This window comes from Monodon monoceros, unplaced genomic scaffold (assembly GCF_005190385.1).
Source record: "Monodon monoceros isolate NGI ecotype Baffin Bay Population unplaced genomic scaffold, NGI_Narwhal_1 Super_Scaffold_12, whole genome shotgun sequence".
NCBI classification, from domain to species: Eukaryota; Metazoa; Chordata; class Mammalia; order Artiodactyla; family Monodontidae; genus Monodon; species Monodon monoceros.
The window spans coordinates 146,959,989-146,981,108 of record NW_021703768.1 but is presented as its reverse complement, the minus strand read 5'-3'; the positions used below and the strand labels follow the sequence as shown (position 1 = coordinate 146,981,108).

The window sequence follows — 21,120 nt, the reverse complement described above, 5'->3', positions numbered from 1 at the left end:
AGAGGGAAGCTGGAAGAAGGGGCTGATCCCAAGGACCAGGCAAGGAGGCCGGCCCGCGCGGGGCTTCGACACCCTGAAGTTGGATGATTTCATGATTCCCCCCTCCCCTCCCTCCCTGTCTGGCGAGTAGCCTTGGCTTTTGCAGCAGTAACTTGGCTGAGAGTATGGGGAGGGTCAAGCTTTCGTGGAGGAACAGCTCGGCCAGTGTGGCGTAATGGAAACAGCAGGCGACTCAGTCAGGAGACTTGGGGCCCAGCCACCTGTTCTGTGTGGCCATGGGCACACCCCTTAACCCCTCTGTGCCTGATAGTGATTTCTTCATCGGTAGCATGGGGCTGATGATAGGGAAACAGCTGGCATTCCTGAGGTACTGCCTGCTCAGCATCAGGATGTAGTGACTCATTTAATCCTCATGTCAAGCTTATCAAATGATACAGATGAAGAAACCCAGGCTCAGAAAGGTTAAGTCATTTGCCCAAGGTCACACAGCCGATGAGCATTGGAACTCGGCTTTGAAGCTGGGCAGGCAATACCAGGGTCCACGGTCTTGGTCACTCTGCTCTTACCAGTGGCTACTTCACAAGGCTCCTTTGGAGTTAAAAGTGATGATGTGTGTCCGGAAGAGGCAAATCCATAGAGACAGAAAGCAGATTAGTGGTTGCCGGGAGCTGGGGGGAGGGAGAAAGGAGGAGAGACTGTTAATGGGAACTGGGTGTCTTTTTAGGGTGATGAAAATGTTCTGGAATTAGATAGTGGTCATGGTTGCACAACCTTGGGAATATTCTAAAACCCACTGCATTGAACACTTTAAAAGGGTGCATTTTATGGTATGTGAAGTATATCTCAATTTCTTTTTGTAAAAAAGTGATGATGTGTGTGAGAGCAGTTTCTGGGCTGTCGAGCCCTGAGCTAATGTCAGCTGTTGGGATTATTGATAGGCGTGGGTTGCTGCTAGGAATTGGCATGAAGATTAGAGCAGGCGGTGATGCCAGTTTAATAGAGTGGTTAAGACCCTGGGCTTTTATCCAAATGCTGCCACTTCCTGGCCATGAGAACTTGTTTTAGTCAGAAGTGTTTTAGTTGCAGATGACAGAAACCCAGTCCATATGGATTATTCAAAAATTACATTGATTAGCTAAATGGAACTGAGAGGACTAAGGGTACTTGGCTTCAGGTATGGCTGGATCTAGGTGCCACAGGGTGAACCAGGACCTGCCTTTCTCCGCTTCTTGGTCTCCTCTGTGTCCAGGCAGGGTGTTGTCTGGTATGGTGGCAGCCACAGCTCCCAGCTGTATCCAGCGGTCAGCTCAGTGACTTCAGGGAAAAAGAGAACACCCCAACGGTTTCAGCACAAGTCTCATTGGTTCATCTTGGGTAATGGCCAGGCCAGTCAGGGCCAGCCCAGGAACTGGAGTAGAATCAGCATCACATCCATGCTGACTGATAGAGGAGTAGAAGATTCCCCAGGGGAAATCAGAGACGTGCTGCCAAAGAAGGGAAGATAACCTGTAGATGACAAAGAAGTAAATGTCCTCTCTGGTGGGGGCAGGACACTCAGGCAGAGGAAACAGTCTGCAGAGAGGCCGCTGGGGTAGAAGGAAGGAGCATGACTCAGGCTCCTTCATGGGAAAAGAAACTCACAGTCACCAGCAAGAAAGTCCCCTTTCTGAGAGATCACCTTCTGATATGATTTCCCAACTTCCTTGTCTTAGGAAAGCTGGACTCTGATAGTCATGCCTACCGCTACTGGTTAACATCTGGCAACGTGTCTCACTCACGTGAGGGCGCAGGCGGTAGAGCCCTGGGCTTGGAGTGGGAAGACCTGGTGTCAGGTCCCAGCCCTCTGTCTGACTGGCTGTGTGGCCTTGGGCAGGGCCCTCAGCCTCTCTGAACCTCTCTTTCTGCCCTCATCTGGGCACACTCTGGAGAGTCTATCAGAATGTAACAGAGGGAGCTGGCCTCCGAACAGGGCACTGGGTGGGGACAGGAATGCCTGGAGAGCTGAGGGCAGCGCCTAGCGGAAATGCGGTTGGTTGAGTGACATCATAACAATATATTGGCGACTGTTTACTAAAATGCACTAAGTGTCCACATATACGCCATCTCATTTAGTCCTCACTTAGAGGCATGAAGTCAGTGTTGTGTCCACGTCACAGATGGGGGAAGGGAAGCTCAGAGAGGCAGAGTCACGTGCCTAAAAAGGAGCATGGCTGGACTCAGGCCCAGGTGTGGTTGAGTCTGAAGCCTGTGCTCCTGCCTCCCGAAGGTCCAGGATTGCCTTCGAATCTGTCTGCTCTTAGAGTTCTGTCCTCTGAAGACAGCTGCCCTCTGAAGGCCCATTCGGTACCTCCCTGTGAGATGCAGGCATAGTCCATCCTGCAGAGGACTGCTCTGAGCAGAGCACGAGCCCTGCACAGACACGCCTCGGATGTGTGACGGGTACACTTTACCCTGTGCCATGTGACCTTTGCCCTCTGAGTTTTCCCACTAGTTCATTGCATCCCCCAGGCCGAGGGTCATGGTCATCCCTGGAGCCAGGGCTTCCCTCACAGAGGGCACAGTGAAATGTTTGCAAGTGTTCAAAGAGTGTCCTCTGTGCCAGCCAGGGAACTCAGGCAGGGCTTGCTTCCTGGAGGAGGTGACATCTGAGCAGGGTCTTGATAATGAGTAAGGAGTTGCCCCACTGACAGGATGGGGGAGGGCATCCCACACAGAGGAAACCATGTGTGCAAAGGTGCAGAAGTGTGAGAGAGCAGGACTGTGAGCTGGGCATCTTGCAGAATTCCGACAGCGGGGGTGGCGCCAGGGGGATGCACAGAGCCAGCTGGCTCACCCTGCCCGGCAGGGAGTTCTCGAGAGAAGCACCAATGACATGTGTCCTGTAAGCAGGAACACTCCATGCTTAGGGGACTGCTTCCAGGCACGGGGGCTTTCCGGGGGATCCGTTTCCCAAATGCAGCACATCACAGAGCTGAAGGCAAGCCGGAGGCGGCATCTTGATCTGTGCCTTTGTTTTTCCCCAGAGAAGGGAACCGGAGACAGGAGAGGCTGCCCCAGGTCACACAGCAAACATCGTTTGTTTCCAGTTTCTGTTGAGATAGAACTGGTCTGTCCCCCTTCTGAGAGTTTTGTAGCCCCAGATGCACTTAATGAGCTTTGGGGACTGTCTGTCCAGAAGCCCCCAGGCTCCACCGCAGAAGCCAAGGGGAAGGGAGTGTTCTTCTCCCATCTTTTCTGGGAGCAGGTGTAGGAGGGGCAGGGCTGAGGTTCTCGCTCCCTAGGCGGGCCTTGCCCGGCTGGGAAGACATCCCAGCGAGCTCCTAGTCAACACCTGGCCTAGGATTCCACCAACCATCTATACCCAAATACTGCCTTTGCTGAACCCTGAGACACACTCTTTCCCCAGACATTGTCTTCTGAAATTGGGGTGTGCCTCCCACATGTTTTATATGCTTAACGGAATATTTGTTCCCTTCCATCTGAAAAGCCGTTGCCATATTGATGGTATAGAGCTGAGAAAACACGGTAGCTGCCTTTTTTTCACACAGCACAGTCATCCCTTGGTATCCCTGGGGGAATTGGTTCCAGCACCACTCCCTTCATGCCCCCCGCCCAACAGATACCAAAATCTGACGATGCTCAAGTCCCTCATGTTAAATGGCGTAGCATTTGCTTATATCATCCTCCTGTATACTTTAGATCCTCTCTAGATTACTTATACTACCTAATACGATGTAAATGCTATGTAAATACAAGGTAAATGCTATGTAAATTGTTGCCAGCCATGGCAGAATCAAGTTTTGCTTTTTTGGAACTTTCTGGAAGTTTCTCCCCCCCCCCCCGAATATTTTCGATCTGCCATTGGTTGAATCTGCAGATATGGAACCCAAGGATATGGAGGGGCCAACTGCAATTCTTAATTTGGAAAACAGAAAGAGGCCAGGTGTGTTGCTCAGTTGCGTCTAAGGCCCAACGCAGGTCCTGTTGCCGCCACCTGGAACATAATTTCTCCTCTCCTAGACAATGGCTGACCAAACCAGTTAACCACTTTTTCATTCATTTGTTCATCCACTGATTCATTCACTCTTTGCATGAATATATCCCAAGTGCCTACCACGTGCCAGTGAGGGGGGCGGGGCAGGCCACAGGGCAGCCCAGTAAGGGGGTCGGGCTGAGAACATGCTGCCCTGACTGGGAGGGACAGCAAGGAGGAAAGAAGTGGACAGACAGGGAGGGGCGGCAGGCTCCAAGGGGCATGTCCAGGGGGGGCATGGCGACATTTAGACAAAGCAGCTCGTCGAGGGGACAGAGTCCCCAAAGACAGCCAACCACGTGCTGTAGAGCAGGCCCAGCTATGTTGTCGCGTCCTGCTCTGAGAACCACGCGACTCCCCGCCAGCCTGCAGCTGCCCACGATGGTCACCCCGGCCCTTCTGCACTGCCTGCTCTTGCTCTTCTGGGACGCGAGGCCTTTGTCATAGTGAGGGAGTAAACCCCTCCCAAGTCCAGTCTGCCGCTAACACAAACCACGTGTGGACCTCCACGCCAGCCTCCACGGTATTTTCCTTGGACAGCCTGTCTCCTCTCCCTCCACCACAAGCTGTGTCTTAAAAACTGCTGATGGAGTGTTCTCTCGTTCCCCTTGTGATGTGGCAGCTTGACGTGGCTCCCCCTCCCTTCCTACCCCCCAAGACTGACTCGCTTTCCTCCTCAATTTTCAGTCCCCTGCACCCTCAGCCCGACTTCCTTTTATTCTCTGGGGGGAGGGGTGTGGACTTTCCAGTTTCCAAGGATACCGTCTGCAGTTGGACTTTGCCCGGCATGCCTCTGGTCCTGCCGCTGCAGACATCCCGGGTCTGGGGGTCCCTACAGAGGGTCTGGAATGCCACCCATGTCTGTTTCAAAGCCTGTGAGCGCCAAGTGTGACAGTTCCCTGGATAGAAGCAGCCTGTGGCCTGTGAACCCAGACACACTAAGACCAAAAACAAAACAGCTCGCAGGCCTCTGATCACCTGTCCTCGCGAATAGCAGTCAAACAGATTGCAGTTACCATTGACGGGAGGATAAAATGAAATAAAGCTAGATATGGCTAAAAGAGGAGAATGAGTCCAGCCCTGTGCCACTAGTCACGTGAGGCTATTTCAATGTAAATTTAAGTTAATTAAAATTAAATAAAATTAAAACTTCAGCTTCTCAGTCGCAGGAGCCACATTTCAAGTGCTCGGTAGCTAGCCATCCAAGGGCTGGTGGCTGCCATAAGGGACAGCAGAGATATAGAACATCTCCATCATCGTAGAAAGTTCTGTTGGAAAGCCCAGCTCTGGCCACTGAGGAGACCTGGGTAGTCGGAGGAATTTTACCAACCTTAAAACACAGCCTCGTTGTGGAATATTATTCAGCCTTAAAAAGGAAGGAAATTCCAGCACATATTATGAAACGGATGAACCTTGAAGACATTATTCTAAGTGAAAGAAGCCATACACGAAGGACAAATGCTTATATGCAGTGCCAAGCATAGTCAGATTTATAGAGATAGAAAGTAGGATGGTGGTTGCCAAGGGCTGGAGGAGAGGAATGGGGAGTTAGTGTTTAATGGATATAGAGTTTCCGTGTGGGATGATGTAGAGGTTCTGGAGATGGAGGCTGGTGACGGTCGCACAACAGTGTACTTAATGCCGCTAAATTATACACTTAAAATGGTTTATGTTATGTATACTCAACACAAACACACACACACAGTCTCAGTAAATAATGAAAATTTTTCCCAAATAATTCTCAGAATAACATTCATTGTGGGCAGAGTGCAAGGAGGGGGCATTTCTTGTTGAGCACCCAGTGCATCCCCACTTAACAGTTCACATACAACATTCATTTACACAACCCCCCTGCAAGTACACACAGCTGGCACGAGGAATCATTAGGATTAAACCCCAGGGCTCTCTGGTCCCCAGGGATAATGTCTGTGGTTAGAGTTTGCAACATTAAACCCAGGTCCGCTGCCTCAAATTAATAACACTTGGGGAGACACTTCAGCTCTTTGAGCTCCGCTTATTTGGGTAGAAGCAACTGAGGACACAGGGTGAGAGAGTAACTCTCTGAGACAGAGCTGTGAAGACCACAGGGAAATACAGTGCTGGGCAGGGCTTCTTTAGCCGGTGCGTGCACATTCACATAGGGGCTCAGCAGGAACCCGGGAGAGCGCATATAAGTGGGGTACAGTGGACAGATTACTGGGGTGTACCTTTAAAAAAAAATAGTTCCCCTGAATGGTGTTCCAACATTGTCTTCACAAATAAAATTGAGAAGGAAAAAAAAAAGATAGTGTTAGGTCAAACCTATAAATCTCTCAAAAGATGCTGCCGCTAAGATTGGTTAATCACCCTGCCTTTAAAAAAGAAGCATGCTGTTTGCCTGTGCATGGAATACGAAACGTACCTGGCCTCAGGCTGACTTTTCATGTTCATGTGACACTCCGAAGCTGCCTAAGAGAGTGGTCTTGGGGGAAAAGAATGGGATTTAGATTAAGATACTTGAACTGGCTGGACCACCACTTAGCTGTGTGACCTCAAACAGTTCATTGTGTCCTGCTCCCCAGTTTCTCCATCTGTGACATGGGGGTTGTTCATTGCTTTCACAGGATTATTATGAAGGACAGATAAAATCATATGTCTGAAAAGGATGAACTGTAAACAGTCAAACCAGTTAGTAGTGGTTACTAATTATTATTTAATATTAGTAATGTGAATATTATTAATCGGAGGTACTCAGCAAACATCTGAAGCTGCCCCCACTCCCACATTTCACTCAGATGCATTCATTGGTCTAGCCAATTTTTACTGAGTGCCTACTATGTGCCAGCATTGAAAAGCTCCTGGATTCAAAAAGGGAAGCCTCCCTTTCCAGCAAGGCCCACTGTGGCCTCACCAGCTGCTGAATGATGGTGAACCAAGCATTTCCCCATCACCGCACAGCACAGAATAGGGGCCAGTTGGAAATCACAAATAAAACCACAGCCTCATGGGCAGCCCTTTAGGGTTGCCAGCCAAGCTGAGTCTGACCCTCCTACACAGGGGTGTCACATAAAACAGTGCTAAGGAGGCAGGGAGCTCCAGCCTGGATAAATGGCCCTGTTTCCTGAGCGCTGGGGAGCAATCCTTTTTAATTGCCTTAGTAGCATCTCAGAGGCGGGTGATGCAATGGCAGAGAAGCTGTGGGCTTCTGTCTCTGGCCCTGCCCCTTGCTGGCTGCAGGCCCATGGCAGATTTCTTCACTCCTCTGGACTTCAGTTCCCTGGATAATAATGTCCACCTTGAATGGGGTATTCTGCAGATTTCGTGAGAGGATATGTCTAAAGAATCTAACCTGTGCTTGGCATGTAAACTTGTTTCTCTTCTCTCCCACTTCAGGTCTCTCCTCCCTCCCCCTGCACTATAGCTGTGCTTACTTCTCCAGGCTATTCGAAGCTGCTTTTATGCTATCAGAGGGATACATGTTTTTCTTTTTTTAATTGAAGTATAGCTGATTTACAATGTTGTGTTAGTTTTAGGTGTATAACATAGTGATTCAGTATTTTTGTAGATTGTACTCCACTATAGTTTATTACAAGGTAATGGCTATAATTCCCTGTGCTGTACAATATACCCTTGTTACTTATCTATTTTATACATAGTAGTTACTATCTGTTAATCCTATACCCCTAATTCGTCCCTCCTGCCTTCCCTTTCGCCTTTGGTAGCTACAAGTTTGTTTTCTATGTCTGTGAGTCTGTTTCCGTTTTGCATAAACATTCATTTGTATTATTTTTTAGATTCCACATATAAGTGATATCGTATAGTATTTGTCTTTCTATGACTTATTTCACTAAGCATAATATTCTCTAGGGGCATCCGTGTTGCTGCAGATGGCAGAATTTCATTCTTTATGGCTAATATTCCATTGTATGTATGTATGTGTGTGTGTGTGTGTATACGTATATGTGTATACGTATATGTGTATACACACACACACACACCCCACATCTTTTTTTTTTTCCTCTCGTGAATTCGTTTTTATTTTTATTGCTTCTTAATCCTGTTGTCTATTGATGGGCATTTGGATTGCTTCCATGTCTTCACTATTGTAAATAGTGCTGCTATGAACGTTGGGGTGCATGTATCTTTTTCAATATATACCCAGGAGTGGGATTGCTGGATCACATGGTAGTTCTATTTTTAGATTCTTGAGGAACCTCCATACTGTTTTCCATGGTGGCTGCATCAATTTACGTTCCCACCAACAGTGCACAAGGGTTCCCTTTTCTCCACATCCAGAGGGACACATCTTGAGTGCCAGAGTGACTTTCTCCTTGAGGTAAAATGATGGGCAGGCCTCTCACATTCAGCCATCACTTCAGGAGGCGCAGGACTCCCTTTTCTTCTGCTTGAATCCTGGGCCCATATACTAATCAGGATGGGTTACGATATGCTGCTATGACAACTAGCCTCACTGTACACAGGGTTTATTTCTCACTAGGGCTACATGTCCATCAGAGGTTGTTGGGGGCTCTGGACCCTTGCTGGCAGAGAAGCCACACTCTGGAGCATGGCCATCACGTGGCAGATGGAAATGAAGAGTGGTGAATCAAGCACCAGTCCTAAGTCTTCCACCCCAAAGTGAGCCATGTCTCTCCTGCTCACAGTTAATTGGCCACGTCCCACTTCAAGGGGGTGGGGACGTACAAATCTACCAAGCGCTCAGGAGAAGAACCAGAACTCTGGTGACAGCATTTATGACCGCACAGCCCAGCTTTAATCTGTAAAGCCATGTTGGCAGTTGGTATCATTATGACCGACTAAGGATGAGGCCCGAGGTATGTCACTTCCCCCGACCGCAAGTAGCAGGTCCTGGTGACTTCGTATATCCAGTCAGATACTTCACATTTATTCCTTAAAATGTCAGAGAGGCATTTAATGTTATCAGAAAACATGAAAGGTTTTCGTTTTGGGTGCCCCATCCCTGTGCTTCCTCTAGCCCCACAGCAAGCCTGCACCTACCTCTCTAGATGCCTCCTACACCACTCTGCAATGACCATTCTACTTTTCAGTCTCTCTCTAGACACTGAATCTTTTCATCGCTGCACCCCATGTGCCTGACACAGAGCCAGGCATGGAGCTGAGCCAGCCTGGGGAATTCTTAGTGGGGCAGGGGCGTGTCATGATCTCGCAGGTAATGATTAATTGAGTCTCCATAGTTTGTTCCTGAACACAGCCTGGCAGTTCTTAGGAAACAGGATGACCTGCCGTCTGTGGAATTCTGGGGGTGTTGTTCACGCTTCAGGTCCTGGAAGCGTGGCTGGAGCGCCCGGGGGAACTGAGAATGGTCTCTCCCAGCTCTGGGCCTTCACTAGTCTGGCAGCTGGGACCTAGAGGATTGTTTGCATGGATATCCTAGGTCCAGTTGACAGTGCCTTCCCCATTAGTTTGGAAAGCTGAACAAAGTGAACTTTTATATATCAAATCACACAGTTCACATAATTCCTTTAAAACGTCAGAGATGCATTTATCAGGTTTTTTTGTTATTCTCCCCAATTAGATGCAGATGTTGGACAAATTTCCCATGGAAGGAGGACAGAAGGACCCCAAACAGCGGATCATTCCCTTTCTTCCAGGTAAGTGAGACACAGGCTCTCAGATGGGGCCTCTGGGCTCCCAACACAGCTCTCAGATCTCTCCCCTCGTCCTCCTTGAGGCATTGTCCCAGTGACCAGACCTTAGTCATTTGTTGAAATCAGTGCCTAAGGATATGGGCTTTGGAGTTAGATGCTTTGCTGTTTACCAGCTGCTTGACCTTAGGCAAGACACTTCACTTCTGGGATCCTCGGTTTCTCCCATCTCTAAAATGAGAATAATTCAAGGTCATACAGTTTGTGTGGTGAGTGGCATCTATTATAATGGCTACTGTATTTGTTTTCTTTCTTTCTTTTTTTTAAATTGGGGTATAGTTGTTTTACAATGTTGTGTTAGTTTCTACCGTACAACAAAGTGGAGTTCCCTGTGCTATACAGCAGGTTATTAGTTATCTATTTTATACATATTAGTGTATATAGGTCAATCCCAATCTCCCAATTCATCCCAGCCACCCCCCCACCCCCTGTATTTGTTTTCTGTTGTGCGTAACAAATTACCACCCAGTTAGCAGCTTAAAACGATACCCATTTATTATCTCACAGCTCTGTTGGTCGGAAGTCCAGGCAGGCTCAGCTGGGTTCTCTGTTTAGGGTCTTAAAAGACCAAAGTCAAGATCTTGGCTGGACTGGGCACTTACCTGGGGGTTCTGGGGAAGAGTCTACTTCCAACCTCATTCAGGCTGTTGACAGAATTCAGCTCCTTGCAGCTCTAGAACCCAGATACCTGTTTCCTTCCTGGCTGTCTGTTGGGGACCCCCTCAGCTTCCAGAGGCTACCTGTATTCCTCATCCATCTTCAATCTGGCAACAGGGCACTGAATCTCTCTCCCGTTCTTGGAATCTCTGACTTCCCCTCCTGCCACCAGCTGGAGAAAGCTGTCTGCTTTTAAAGGCTCATGTGATTACCTTGTACCCACTTGGCTAATCCAGGATAATCTCCCCCTCTTGAAATGAACTGAGGCATATCATATAACATGGAGTGAGATTCCATTGTATTCACAGGCTCTGAGATTAAGGTGGGACATCTTTGGGGGGCCATTTAAGAAATTCTGCCTGCCTGCATACCCGCCTGAGTGGGCCAAGCACCTTCTGAGTGTCAGGCACCGTGGTGCTGCCACCAAGCACCTTCTGAGTGTCAGGCGCTGTGGAGGAGTTAATGCAACCATGGCTGGTCCCTGCTCTCAAGACATTCAGTGTCCCCTTACCCCCCAGAAAAATTCTTACCAAAGGAATAACATCAAGGCTTCAACTCAAAAAACTGGGTTACCCAAACCAATGTTACAGCTTCAACTAATAATAGCTACCATTTATTAGATCTCTGTTGTGGGCCAGTCACTGGGCTAAGTGCTTTACATTCATTAGCTTGTTGAATCCTTAGAACAATCCTGCAGGGCAGCCATTACTATGCCCATTTCACAGATGAGGAAATTGAGGCTCCAAGAAATGATAATCGCTTGCATAAATGGCAGAGCTGGGATTCAGTCACAGGTATGGCAGGCTCAGAATTCATGCCCAAAGTCAGACAGCCCAGGTTCAAATCCCAGTGCCCCTAATCATCTACTCTGTTCCCTTGGGTAAATTACTTAAGCACATGGAGTTTCATTTCTACGTTTGCACATTGGAGATCATAGTGGTACTTAAATGATAGAGTTGTTAGGAGGATTAGGTAAGTGCCTGGTGTGTAATTAGCAGCAATTAAGCACTTACTAGTATCTTTATGTACAGGTAATTCGCAAATTGACAATCACCCTAAATCACAAATATTTAGAGCTGGCCAGCCCTTTAAATCTTTTTCATAATGCAGACAAGGGGGCAGGCACTGAGATGGATCACCCAGGGGCCCATTCTCCCCTCCCCCACTGCAGGATTCTGCAGTCAGCACATCCGTGCGTTCTTCTGGATAGTGTCATCATTGAGTGAGTTTAGAGACAGGGTAGATGTATTTGCCAGGCCCCCATTTACTGGGAGATCATTGGCCTAAAAAAACCTAATGTTTTTAGTTCTTCCACGGGGAGAGAACACTGGAATTTTTTTCCTTATTGGAGGAAAGCTGGTATGCCAGCTGCAGTAGCCACATCTCAGCACCCGAAGCATGTGCTTTGGAGTTCAACAGGCCCAGTCCTGTGACCTCAAGCATACGACATCTCCCCCCCCCCCACCTTTGAGCCTCAGTTTCTCATGTGTAAAATGGGACAGTGACCTCTGCTTCACAAGCTTCTCTCCCTGGCACATGGAAGGTTCTCAGTAAAGGCAGAAACAGGGTCCTGGGACATTCCTTTGGAATTTTGGGGCCTTTCATGTCTTGGAGTCCTACTTAAATGATCAATCTGGAGATTTAAGTTGAAATGGGCTCTAAATGTATATTTTTCTTCAAGGAAAAAAAGGAAAGCAGTGAGTTATAACTCTTTGCTGGTGAAAGGCAAAACCAGCTGTGGAAAAAACTTCCCAGGACAGGGAAGAACTTGAGCCGACCCTCTCCCCGGCCCCTGAAAGCTTTCGTGGTTATGTAATCCTTTTCCACCCACGAATTCATGAAAATGCTGTTCTCAGGGACTTGGCTCCGTTGTCCCTGCTCAGGACACCCACTTGTAGCTTGGAGAGGCCCCGTTGGGCCCTAAGACCCCTGGAGCATCCCTTCCCAGCCCACCTCTTAACTTTTCCTTGAGGCCGAGACCAAGGGCAGGGACGGGTGGGAGAAACGTCCCCTCTCCTAGGGGTCAGTTTTCTGCCAAGACTGCCACGTCAGCAGAACAAAAGCGAGTTTCATGTTAGCACAAAGGCCGGGAGGGGGGCGGGTGCGGGGAGAGCAGCCCTGTGCAATTTTCCATCCCAGCAAGAGCTGGGGAAGCCAACTTGGCAGAGAATGCGGCTTGAAAAATAAGAATTACAGTTTGGCCTTCCTCCACTATGGAAAACAAAAGCCTGCTCGTTCCCACCAAAGGCTGTTCTCTCCTCTGATCACCCTTCCCATTCCAGGAAGGCTGGCCTGAGGGGAGGGCTGGGTGCGGGCTCGCTAGCCCTCCTTCTCCGTGACTCACACAGAAGCTTCACAGGAAGCAGCAGATCCACATTTCACCTGGAGGCACCGGCCAGGGGGACGCTGGCCACTCTGTTCTGCCCCACAGCCCAGGGCCTGAGCGGTAACTCCACTCCGCTGTGGATAAATGATGAATTAGCCTGTCAGAGGCAGGTCTTAAGAAACCAAGTTAGGGGTTGAGGACAGGAGAGGTGCTCTTCCTTGTAGAATATAAGGCAGTATCATGTAACCTATTTTTTAAACAAAGTAATTACCCTTTTTTAAGCACCTAGGGAGGGCCAAGCCCCGTACTGGTGTATCACGGAGATGACTACTAAGAGATAGGGGCTGCTCTCCCATTTTACAGATGAGGAGACTGAGGCTCTGCCAGGTAAATGCATTTCCCAAGGCAGCACAGGAAGGAATAGATGCCCCTGGGATTGGCTTGGGGCCTCACTGACCCTGTGGAGCCTGTGGCCTCCCCGGCACGTGCTACTCCTGCCGAGGGGACTTCCTGTCCCCACTGCTGGCAGGGCACCTGACGTGTGCCCAGAGACTCACTGAGGCCACACAGGAAGAGGAGTGACATTATTGTGCCACACCCCCAGGAGACGTTGAAGGCGCCTGAGTTCTTTTTTTTGTTTTTTTAACATCTTTATTGGAGTATAATTGCTTTACAATGGTGTGTTAGTTTCTGCTTTATAACAAAGTGAATCAGTTATACATATGCTCCCATATCTCTTCCCTCTTACGTCTCCCTCCCTCCCACCCTCCCTATCCCACCCCTCTAGGTGGTCACAGACCACCGAGCTGATCTCCCTGTGCTATGTGGCTGCTTCCCACTAGCTATCTGTTTTACGTTTGGTAGTGTATATATGTCCATGCCACTCTCTCGCTTTGTCCCAGCTTACCCTTCCCCCTCCCCATATCCTCAAGTCCGTTCTCTAGTAGGTCTGTGTCTTTATTCCCATGCCTGAGTTCTTGGTCCTCCCCCAGCCCCTGCAGGCCGGGCCTCGGGCAAATTCTCTTGGGTGGTGGCTCTGAGGTGGCCCTGTGCCCGGGGCGGTGCTAACACCACGCCCTTTGTAAATTTTTCGAGTCAGGTCACAGCCTTCTCAGTAAGAGACCTGTACACCCCTCTCTCCACCCTTCCTCTGATTTTATAGAAGGGGAAATTATACCAAACTGGGACCAAAATGTTGTTGGTAGGCACCCCTTCTCCCATTTTGAGAAATAGATTAGAGGACAGGAAGCGTTTGCTATGTAGGATTTCTCTTCACAGGCACACACTTCTTATTTTCCCTGAAGGTTCAGGATTCTCCTAGGAATTCTGATCTTCAAGTGGTCCCACCCACGAGGGTGGTGATTATTACTCCCACCCAGGGAAGGACTGCCCCACCCAGAATGTCAGCAGGGGCCCTCCCTGTTGGAAAGCACTAGTGCCAGGAAGGCAGGCCCCCGGTGCCCGTGCACAGAGGGCTCACACAGAGCCTGCACCTAGGGGAGTGAAGGAGGGAATATCATCGGCTCTAGGGATGCCAGGTTGTAAACTCCTTCCCACTTTGCTGCACAGTTTGCTTTTTTCGTTTTAAATGACATGAACATTTTCTGATTCCCAAAGCAATCAATATTTATAGTAGGCGCTTTGCAGAAAGTATAAAGAAGAACACAAAAAGGCTTTGTCTTCTACCCTCGGAGACAAGCACTATGAACCCTGTGAAGCATTTTCTTCTAGATTTCTTTTCTCTTCTAACAAGTGTGGTGTATCAGAAATTTGACTCACTCATCAGAATTAAACCCATCACCATTATAAAGAAAGGAGATCCTTGTTATTAAGGAATATAAGGAGTATGTATTTCATCTCATTGTGGGTTCTTTTTTAATAAATGGAAATGAACAAAAAAAGGATTTCTATTAGGTTGACCATATCTACTTCATTTCCTGATTGTGCCTTTTTGCCCAAGAGCACGTTGTCAGATTATTTTAAATGTGATCTTAACCATATGGTCTTTTTGGGTACAAATCTCCCTGACCACCTTGCATTGCAAATCTTTAAAAGTCAATAGGCTGTTTCCCATCATCCCTTTCGATTCTGTCCTATGATGAAAACTCTTTATGGGCCTTTCCTAGCGTCTTGTCCCTGCTCACCCAAGGTTGACCCATGGAGACAGCAGTCTCACCAGCACCATCTCAGATGAGTGGTTAACCTCTCCTCACCCTGCCAGCCTCGTAACCCAAATTCTTCTCCAGGACCTACCTCCTTGGACCAGAAGTAGGTGAAGTTCTTAGTAGGTCTCCATGCTCTGCAGTCTGGAGAGCTGTGGTCTCCCTGTGCATTCCTTTTTGACCCCTAGAGACCTCCTGGTCGTCCCGCATGAGCGTGGCAGGGGGGCTTGTCTCCATCCCCCACCTCTTTGTCGCTCCTTGATGTCTTATTTCTGATTTTCCAGCCCCTGCCTCTGTGACAAATCCAGAATGGTGTGGCCATGCTGTCTGGATCCTCAGTGCATGAGCTTGGCCACCATCTCCCCATGAGAGGACCTCCTTTAAGACTCTCGGGAACCCGCTGATTTGCTTGAAACAAACCTCACCCATAATGTTTCAGCATCTTGGATATTTCCTGAGACCCTCAGTGGCATCATTTATATACTTGTCTTTGCCTGTGACCCATGTCCTCTGCCCATACGTCACACTGGAGATTCTGGTACCACACCCCAGGGCTCAGACGTCACCCAGCAAGTAGTGAATGGACTGTTAGGATTCGGTGTGGTAGGAGGGCTTGGAGCCCTCTGTTACAAACACTTACTGGTGAAGGAATTGAAGGGATTTGTCGTCCTGGCAGGTGGAATCCACCTTCATGCATTGATCAGACGTGAGTGCCATGTGGCAGGGGCAAAAAGTTGACTAAAGCCGAGTCAATCCCTATTTGGGCGGAGCCCCGTGACTAGTAGGAAGGAAGAAGACATGTAAATCGACAATGTGATGTGTACAATCAGAGACAGGAACTCTTTTTTTTTTTTTTTTAATTTTATTGAAGTGTAGTTGATTTACAATGTTGTGTTAATTTCTGCTGTACAGCAAAGTGATTCAGTTATACACATATATATTCTTTTTCATATTCTTTTCCATTATGGTTTATCACAGGATATCGAATGTAGTTCCCTGTGCTATATAATAGGACCCTATTGTTTATCCATCCTATATATACTAGTTTGCCTCTGCTAATCCTAAACTCCCAATATTTACCGCCCCCCCCCCACCCTTGGCAACCGCAAGTCTGTTCTGAAAGAGATAGGAACTCTTAACCCATTTGAAGTGTGTAAGAGTTTCCCAGCAGGGGTGGTGGGTGGGGAAGGTATTCCAGGCAGAGGGAAAGGCACAGAATTATGAGAAAGCGTGGAGTATTGGGAAAACATCAGACTAGAGCAGAAGGTATACAAAGAAAGAGGAGGGAGGGGGACTGAGCTGTTGGGTGAGGGCATATCTGAGTGTTCGCTGAACTGCTCACCGCATCTGAGAATCTTATAGTTGGACAGGGGACCTCCGATCATCAGGTCTTCCTTCCTTGGTTTGATTTCAGCCTCCCTTATCTCACCAAAACTTATCCACTGAGCCCCACTCCCTCAAGCCCTTGCGCTAGAGCTGTGAACAGGGCTTTGGAGGACCAAGCACGGGGTCATCCAGGCCCGGTGGATGTCCGGCAGCCAGGAATTTAGGTACCACTCAGGCCTACCTACCAGAGGCAACCACATCCTCATCCTCCCAGGTTGCTGAGAGCTTGTCACTGCTCCCTTACAACGCCGTATGCACTCTCGTGTCCCGCAGGCAAAATTCTCTTCCGACGGAGCCACATTCGGGACGTGGCCGTCAAGCGCCTGATACCAATCGATGAATACTGTAAGGTAAGTCTGAGAGATGCCAGCACTTCCTGTGTCTCGTGTCTTCCCTGTGGGTAGTTTTGGGGTTTTTTTGTTTGTTTTTTCTTTTCCTTTTCTGACTACAGGACGCCCATTGTGAAAGATCTGTACGGGTGAAAAAACTATAAAGAAATTAGAAAAACCAATCACCCATGATCCTTCAACTCAGAGGCAACAATCATGAAGGTTTTTACGTATTTCCTTTCTCTCCTTTCTCTCTGCATGCATTTCTTTATGGTATTGAGATCATCCCATATGTGTTATTTTTGTTGCTCTTTCTCTTTTCTCTCATATTAAAAGAATTTCCCCATGCTATTAAAAAAAAATCTTCTTGAACCTGCTTTTAATGGTTGCATAGTATTCCATTGTGCATGAATGTTCTAGAAGTTATTCAGCCAACCCCTGTTGGACAGTGCAGCTGGCTTCCAATCCCTTAAACGTTCTCAACCACAAGGGGCCTCCCTGCCTTTTGGTTATGTTTTGTTTGATTTGAGGCTGAGGTCAAGAAAGAAGCATATTTTTCTTTTGTTTAGCTTCCCTAATCTTTAGTATTTATTCCTCTAACTTAAAATCACTAGCGGTTTGATCGGAGAAGGGTAGGAAAAGAAAAAATGCCTTAAAAGTGGAGCAGTGAATGCTTTCTCCCCCTAAGATCAGGAGCAAAAGCAAAGTATATTTGCTCTCTCCACCTCTGATCTACATTTTACTGGAGATTCTAGCTGGTGTAAGCAGGGAAGAAAAAGGAATAAAAGGCATAAGATTAGAAGGGACTGCCTTGATTCACAGATGACATGATTCTACTGTAGAAAACCATAAGGAGTCCACAAAAAGACTTATAAATGAGCTTAGTGAGATTACAGGATTCAAGACAAATATTAAAAAATCAATTGTAGGGCTTCCCTGGTGGCGCAGTGGTTGAGAGTCCACCTGCCGACGCAGGGGACACGGGTTCGTGCCCCGGTTCGGGAAGATCCCACATGCCGCGGAGCGGCTGAGCCCGTGAGCCATCGCCGCTGAGCCTGCGCGTCTGGAGCCTGTGCTCCGCAACGGGAGAGGCCACAAGAGTGAGAGGTCCGCGTACCGCAAAAGCAAAAAAAAATCCACCTGCCAGGGGCTTCCCTGGTGGCGCAGTGGTTGAGAATCTGCCTGCTAATGCAGGGGACACGGGTTTGAGCCCTGGTCTGGGAAGATCCCACATGTCGCAGAGCAGCTAGGCCCATGAGCCACAACTACTGAGCCTGAGCGTCTGGAGCCTGTGCTCCGCAACAAGGGAGGCCGCGATAGTGAGAGGCCCGTGCACCGCGATGAAGAGTGGCCCCCGCTTGCCACAACTAGAGAAAGCCCTTGCACAGAAACGAAGACCCAACACAGCAAAAATAAATAAATTAATTAATAAACTCCTACCCCCAACATCTTCTTTAAAAAAAAAAAAAAAAGAATCCACCTGCCAATGCAGGGGACATGGGTTAGATCCCTGGTCGGGAAGATCCCACATGCCGCGGAGCAACTAAATGCATGTGCCACAACTACTGAGCCTGCGAGCCACAACTACTGAGCCCACGTGCCACAACTACTGAAGCCTGCGCACCTAGAGCCCATGCTCCGCACAAGAGAAGCCACTGCAATGAGAAGCCTGGGCACCGCAACAAAGAGTAGCCCCCCTCACTGCCACTAGAGAAAGCCTGTACACAGCAGTGAAGACCCAACACAGCCAAAAATAAATAAGTAAATTATTTATTTATTTATTGGGGGGAGAAAGGAAAGACTGCGTTACTGGTGTAAGGATAGGCAGATGGACCACTGGAAGAGAACTGGGAGTCTAGAAGTAAACTCTTCAGATTTATGCTCAACTGATTTTCAACAAAGGTACCAAGAAATTCAGTGGGAAAGGGTAGTCTTTTTAACAAATGATGGGATTATGGGGTATCCATATGCAAAAAAATAAATTTTTAAAATTGGACTGTGACCTCACACCATGCATAAAAAATCAGCTCAACTCAAAATGGATCATAGACCTAAATATAAAAGCTAAAACTATAAAACTTCTAGAAGAAAACATAGAAGAGAATCTTCATGACCTTGGTTTAGGCAAAGAGTCTTAGATATAACACCAAAAGAGAAAAATCGATATGTTCGACTTCATTAAGCTTACACATTTCTGTGCTTCAAAAGATGTCATGAAGAAAATGAAGACATGCCACAGATTAGGAGAAAATATTTGTAAGTCATATATCTGAGAAAGGACTTGTGTTGAGACTATATAAACAACTCTTACAACTCAAAAATAGAAAGACAACCCCAGTTTAAAAATAGACAAAAGAGGGCTTCCCTGGTGGCGCAGTGGTTGAGAGTCCGCCTGCCGATGCAGGGGACACGGGTTCATGCCCCAGTCCGGGAAGATCCCACGTGCTGCGGAGCGGCTGGGCACGTGAGCCGTGGCCGCTGAGCCTGCGCGTCCGGAGCCTGTGCTCCGCAACGGGAGAGGCCACAGCGGTGAGAGACCCGCGTACTGCAAAAAATAATAATAATTAAAAAAATAAAAATAGACAAAAGATTGAATAGAAACTTCACCTATGAAGACATACAATGCTTAATAAGCACACAAAAAGTTGTTCAACATCATTAATCGTCAGGGCAATGAAAGATAAAACCATGATGAGATGCCTACACAGCCTCCAGAATGGCTGTAATCAACAAGACACACAAGGGGTGAGGATGTGAGAGAAAGCGGAGCTCTTCATTCTGCTGGAGACATATGATGGAAACCACTTTGGGAAAACAGTTTGGTAGTTTCTTCAAAAGTGAAATGTATCATACGATTACTCTCAGGTACATACTCACAAGAAGTGAAAACTGTCCACACAAAGAATTGGATGCAATTGTTCATAGCAGCATTAATTCGTAATAGCCCCAAATTGGAAGCAATCCATATGTCTATCATCTGGAGAATAGATAAAGAAAATGTGGAATAGGCATACAATAGAATATTGTTCGACAGTGAAATACTGATTAAGGCTGCAAGATGAATGAATCTCAGAAACATGATGCTACGCAAAAGAAGCCAGATGCAAAAGACTATATGTTGTATGATTCCATTTACATGAAATGTGCAGAAAAGGCAAATCTAGAGAAAGCAGGTCAGTGGTTTCCTGGGCCTTGGGGCAGTGGAAATGGAGATGGACTGCAAATGAGGTTAGGGACATTTTTGAGGTGATGGAAAAGTTCTAAAACTAGAATGTGGTGATGGTTGCCCAACTCTATAATTTGAATTTGAATCATTGAATTGTGTACTTCTAATGGGTGGATTTTATGGTGCATAAATTATACTTCAGTAAGTCTGTAGAAAAAGTTTGAAGGGGGAAAGTGTGGGGATAGACGCCCCTCTCTTGGCAGGAAATGTCATGGAAGGGCAGAAAATCACTCCTGATTGAGCATCTTCTCTTTACCAGACATGACCACATTTCATCCCTCCGATAACATGGAGTACGTGTTCTTTTTCCCTTTGTGTTGATGAGGAAATGGAGGCCCAACAAAGTTACTCACAATAACAGTATTCGAGACTTTGAGGGATGAACCCAGCCCTTTTAGGACTTGGCACTCGCATACCACTTATGGCCTCTCTAAGAAAGTACAAATTCAAGAGGCCAAAATAGTTAAGCATGTGTTTCCTAGAAGCAGTTAGACTCAGGCTCTTCTCTCTCCTAAGGATACCCTTAAAAAAGGGATGGCGGGCTTCCCTGGTGGCGCAGTGGTTGAGAGTCTGCCTGCCGATGCTGGGGACCACGGGTTCGTGCCCCGGTCCGGGAGGATCCCACATGCTGCGGAGCGGCTGGTCCCGTGAGCCATGGCCGCTGAGCCTACGCGTCCGGAGCCTGTGCTCCGCAACGGGAGAGGCCACAACAGTGAGAGGCCCGCGTACCGCAAAAAAAAAAAAAAAAAAAGGATGGCGATGAGGGGCGGGGCTCGTCACTCAGGCACAAAGACACCACTGCTGCCTCCCAGATCTCAGAGGAAAGTTCAGACCTTTGTCCTTTTCCAAACCTCTGGAGCCTAAAATTCCTTTGTCCAGGCCCTGCTGGCAAGAACTTTGAACCCTTGCGGTCACCTTAGCCGGCTGGCAAGTTCCACCTGGTACCTTCCCAGAAACCTCAGCCCGAGTGTGCTCTCCTGCTTCTTCCCCAGCCCACCCAACTTCTCTCCAGTCACACCTTCCTCTCACCCAGGGCTTCCCGAACCCCTGGACATTTGATTTGGAAAAGGAGATCTAGAGTCTTGGAGGGATAAGGGACAGCAGCAGCTGCCTGTATCTGGCTATGCCTGGAATGGTCCAGAGATCGTGAACTGACCTGGATTAACCACAGGGAGGAAACTGCTTATGTTACCTTATGTTACATGAGCCGCATGGAAGTTACCACCCCTGCTATTAATGCATCATAAGAAGCAGAGCAGTTATTTGGGGGTTTTAGTTGGCCAAATTCCCTGGGCTTAGCTTCAAGGGTACTGCCCTCCTGGAAGGAGATGAAAC

At 47.9% G+C, this 21,120-nt stretch overlaps 1 protein-coding gene across 2 annotated transcripts in view; it reads left to right on the top strand.

Annotated features, from left to right (window-relative positions):
* SH3PXD2B (SH3 and PX domains 2B) overlaps window positions 1-21,120 on the top strand; it is a 111,919-nt gene that overhangs the window by 35,488 nt on the left and 55,311 nt on the right. For both annotated transcript variants that reach the window (XM_029218050.1, XM_029218049.1), the window contains exons 3-4: window positions 9,570-9,645; window positions 16,504-16,580. In XM_029218050.1, coding sequence (XP_029073883.1) covers window positions 9,570-9,645; window positions 16,504-16,580 — 153 coding nt within the window. The remainder of the gene's footprint in view (window positions 1-9,569; window positions 9,646-16,503; window positions 16,581-21,120) is intronic.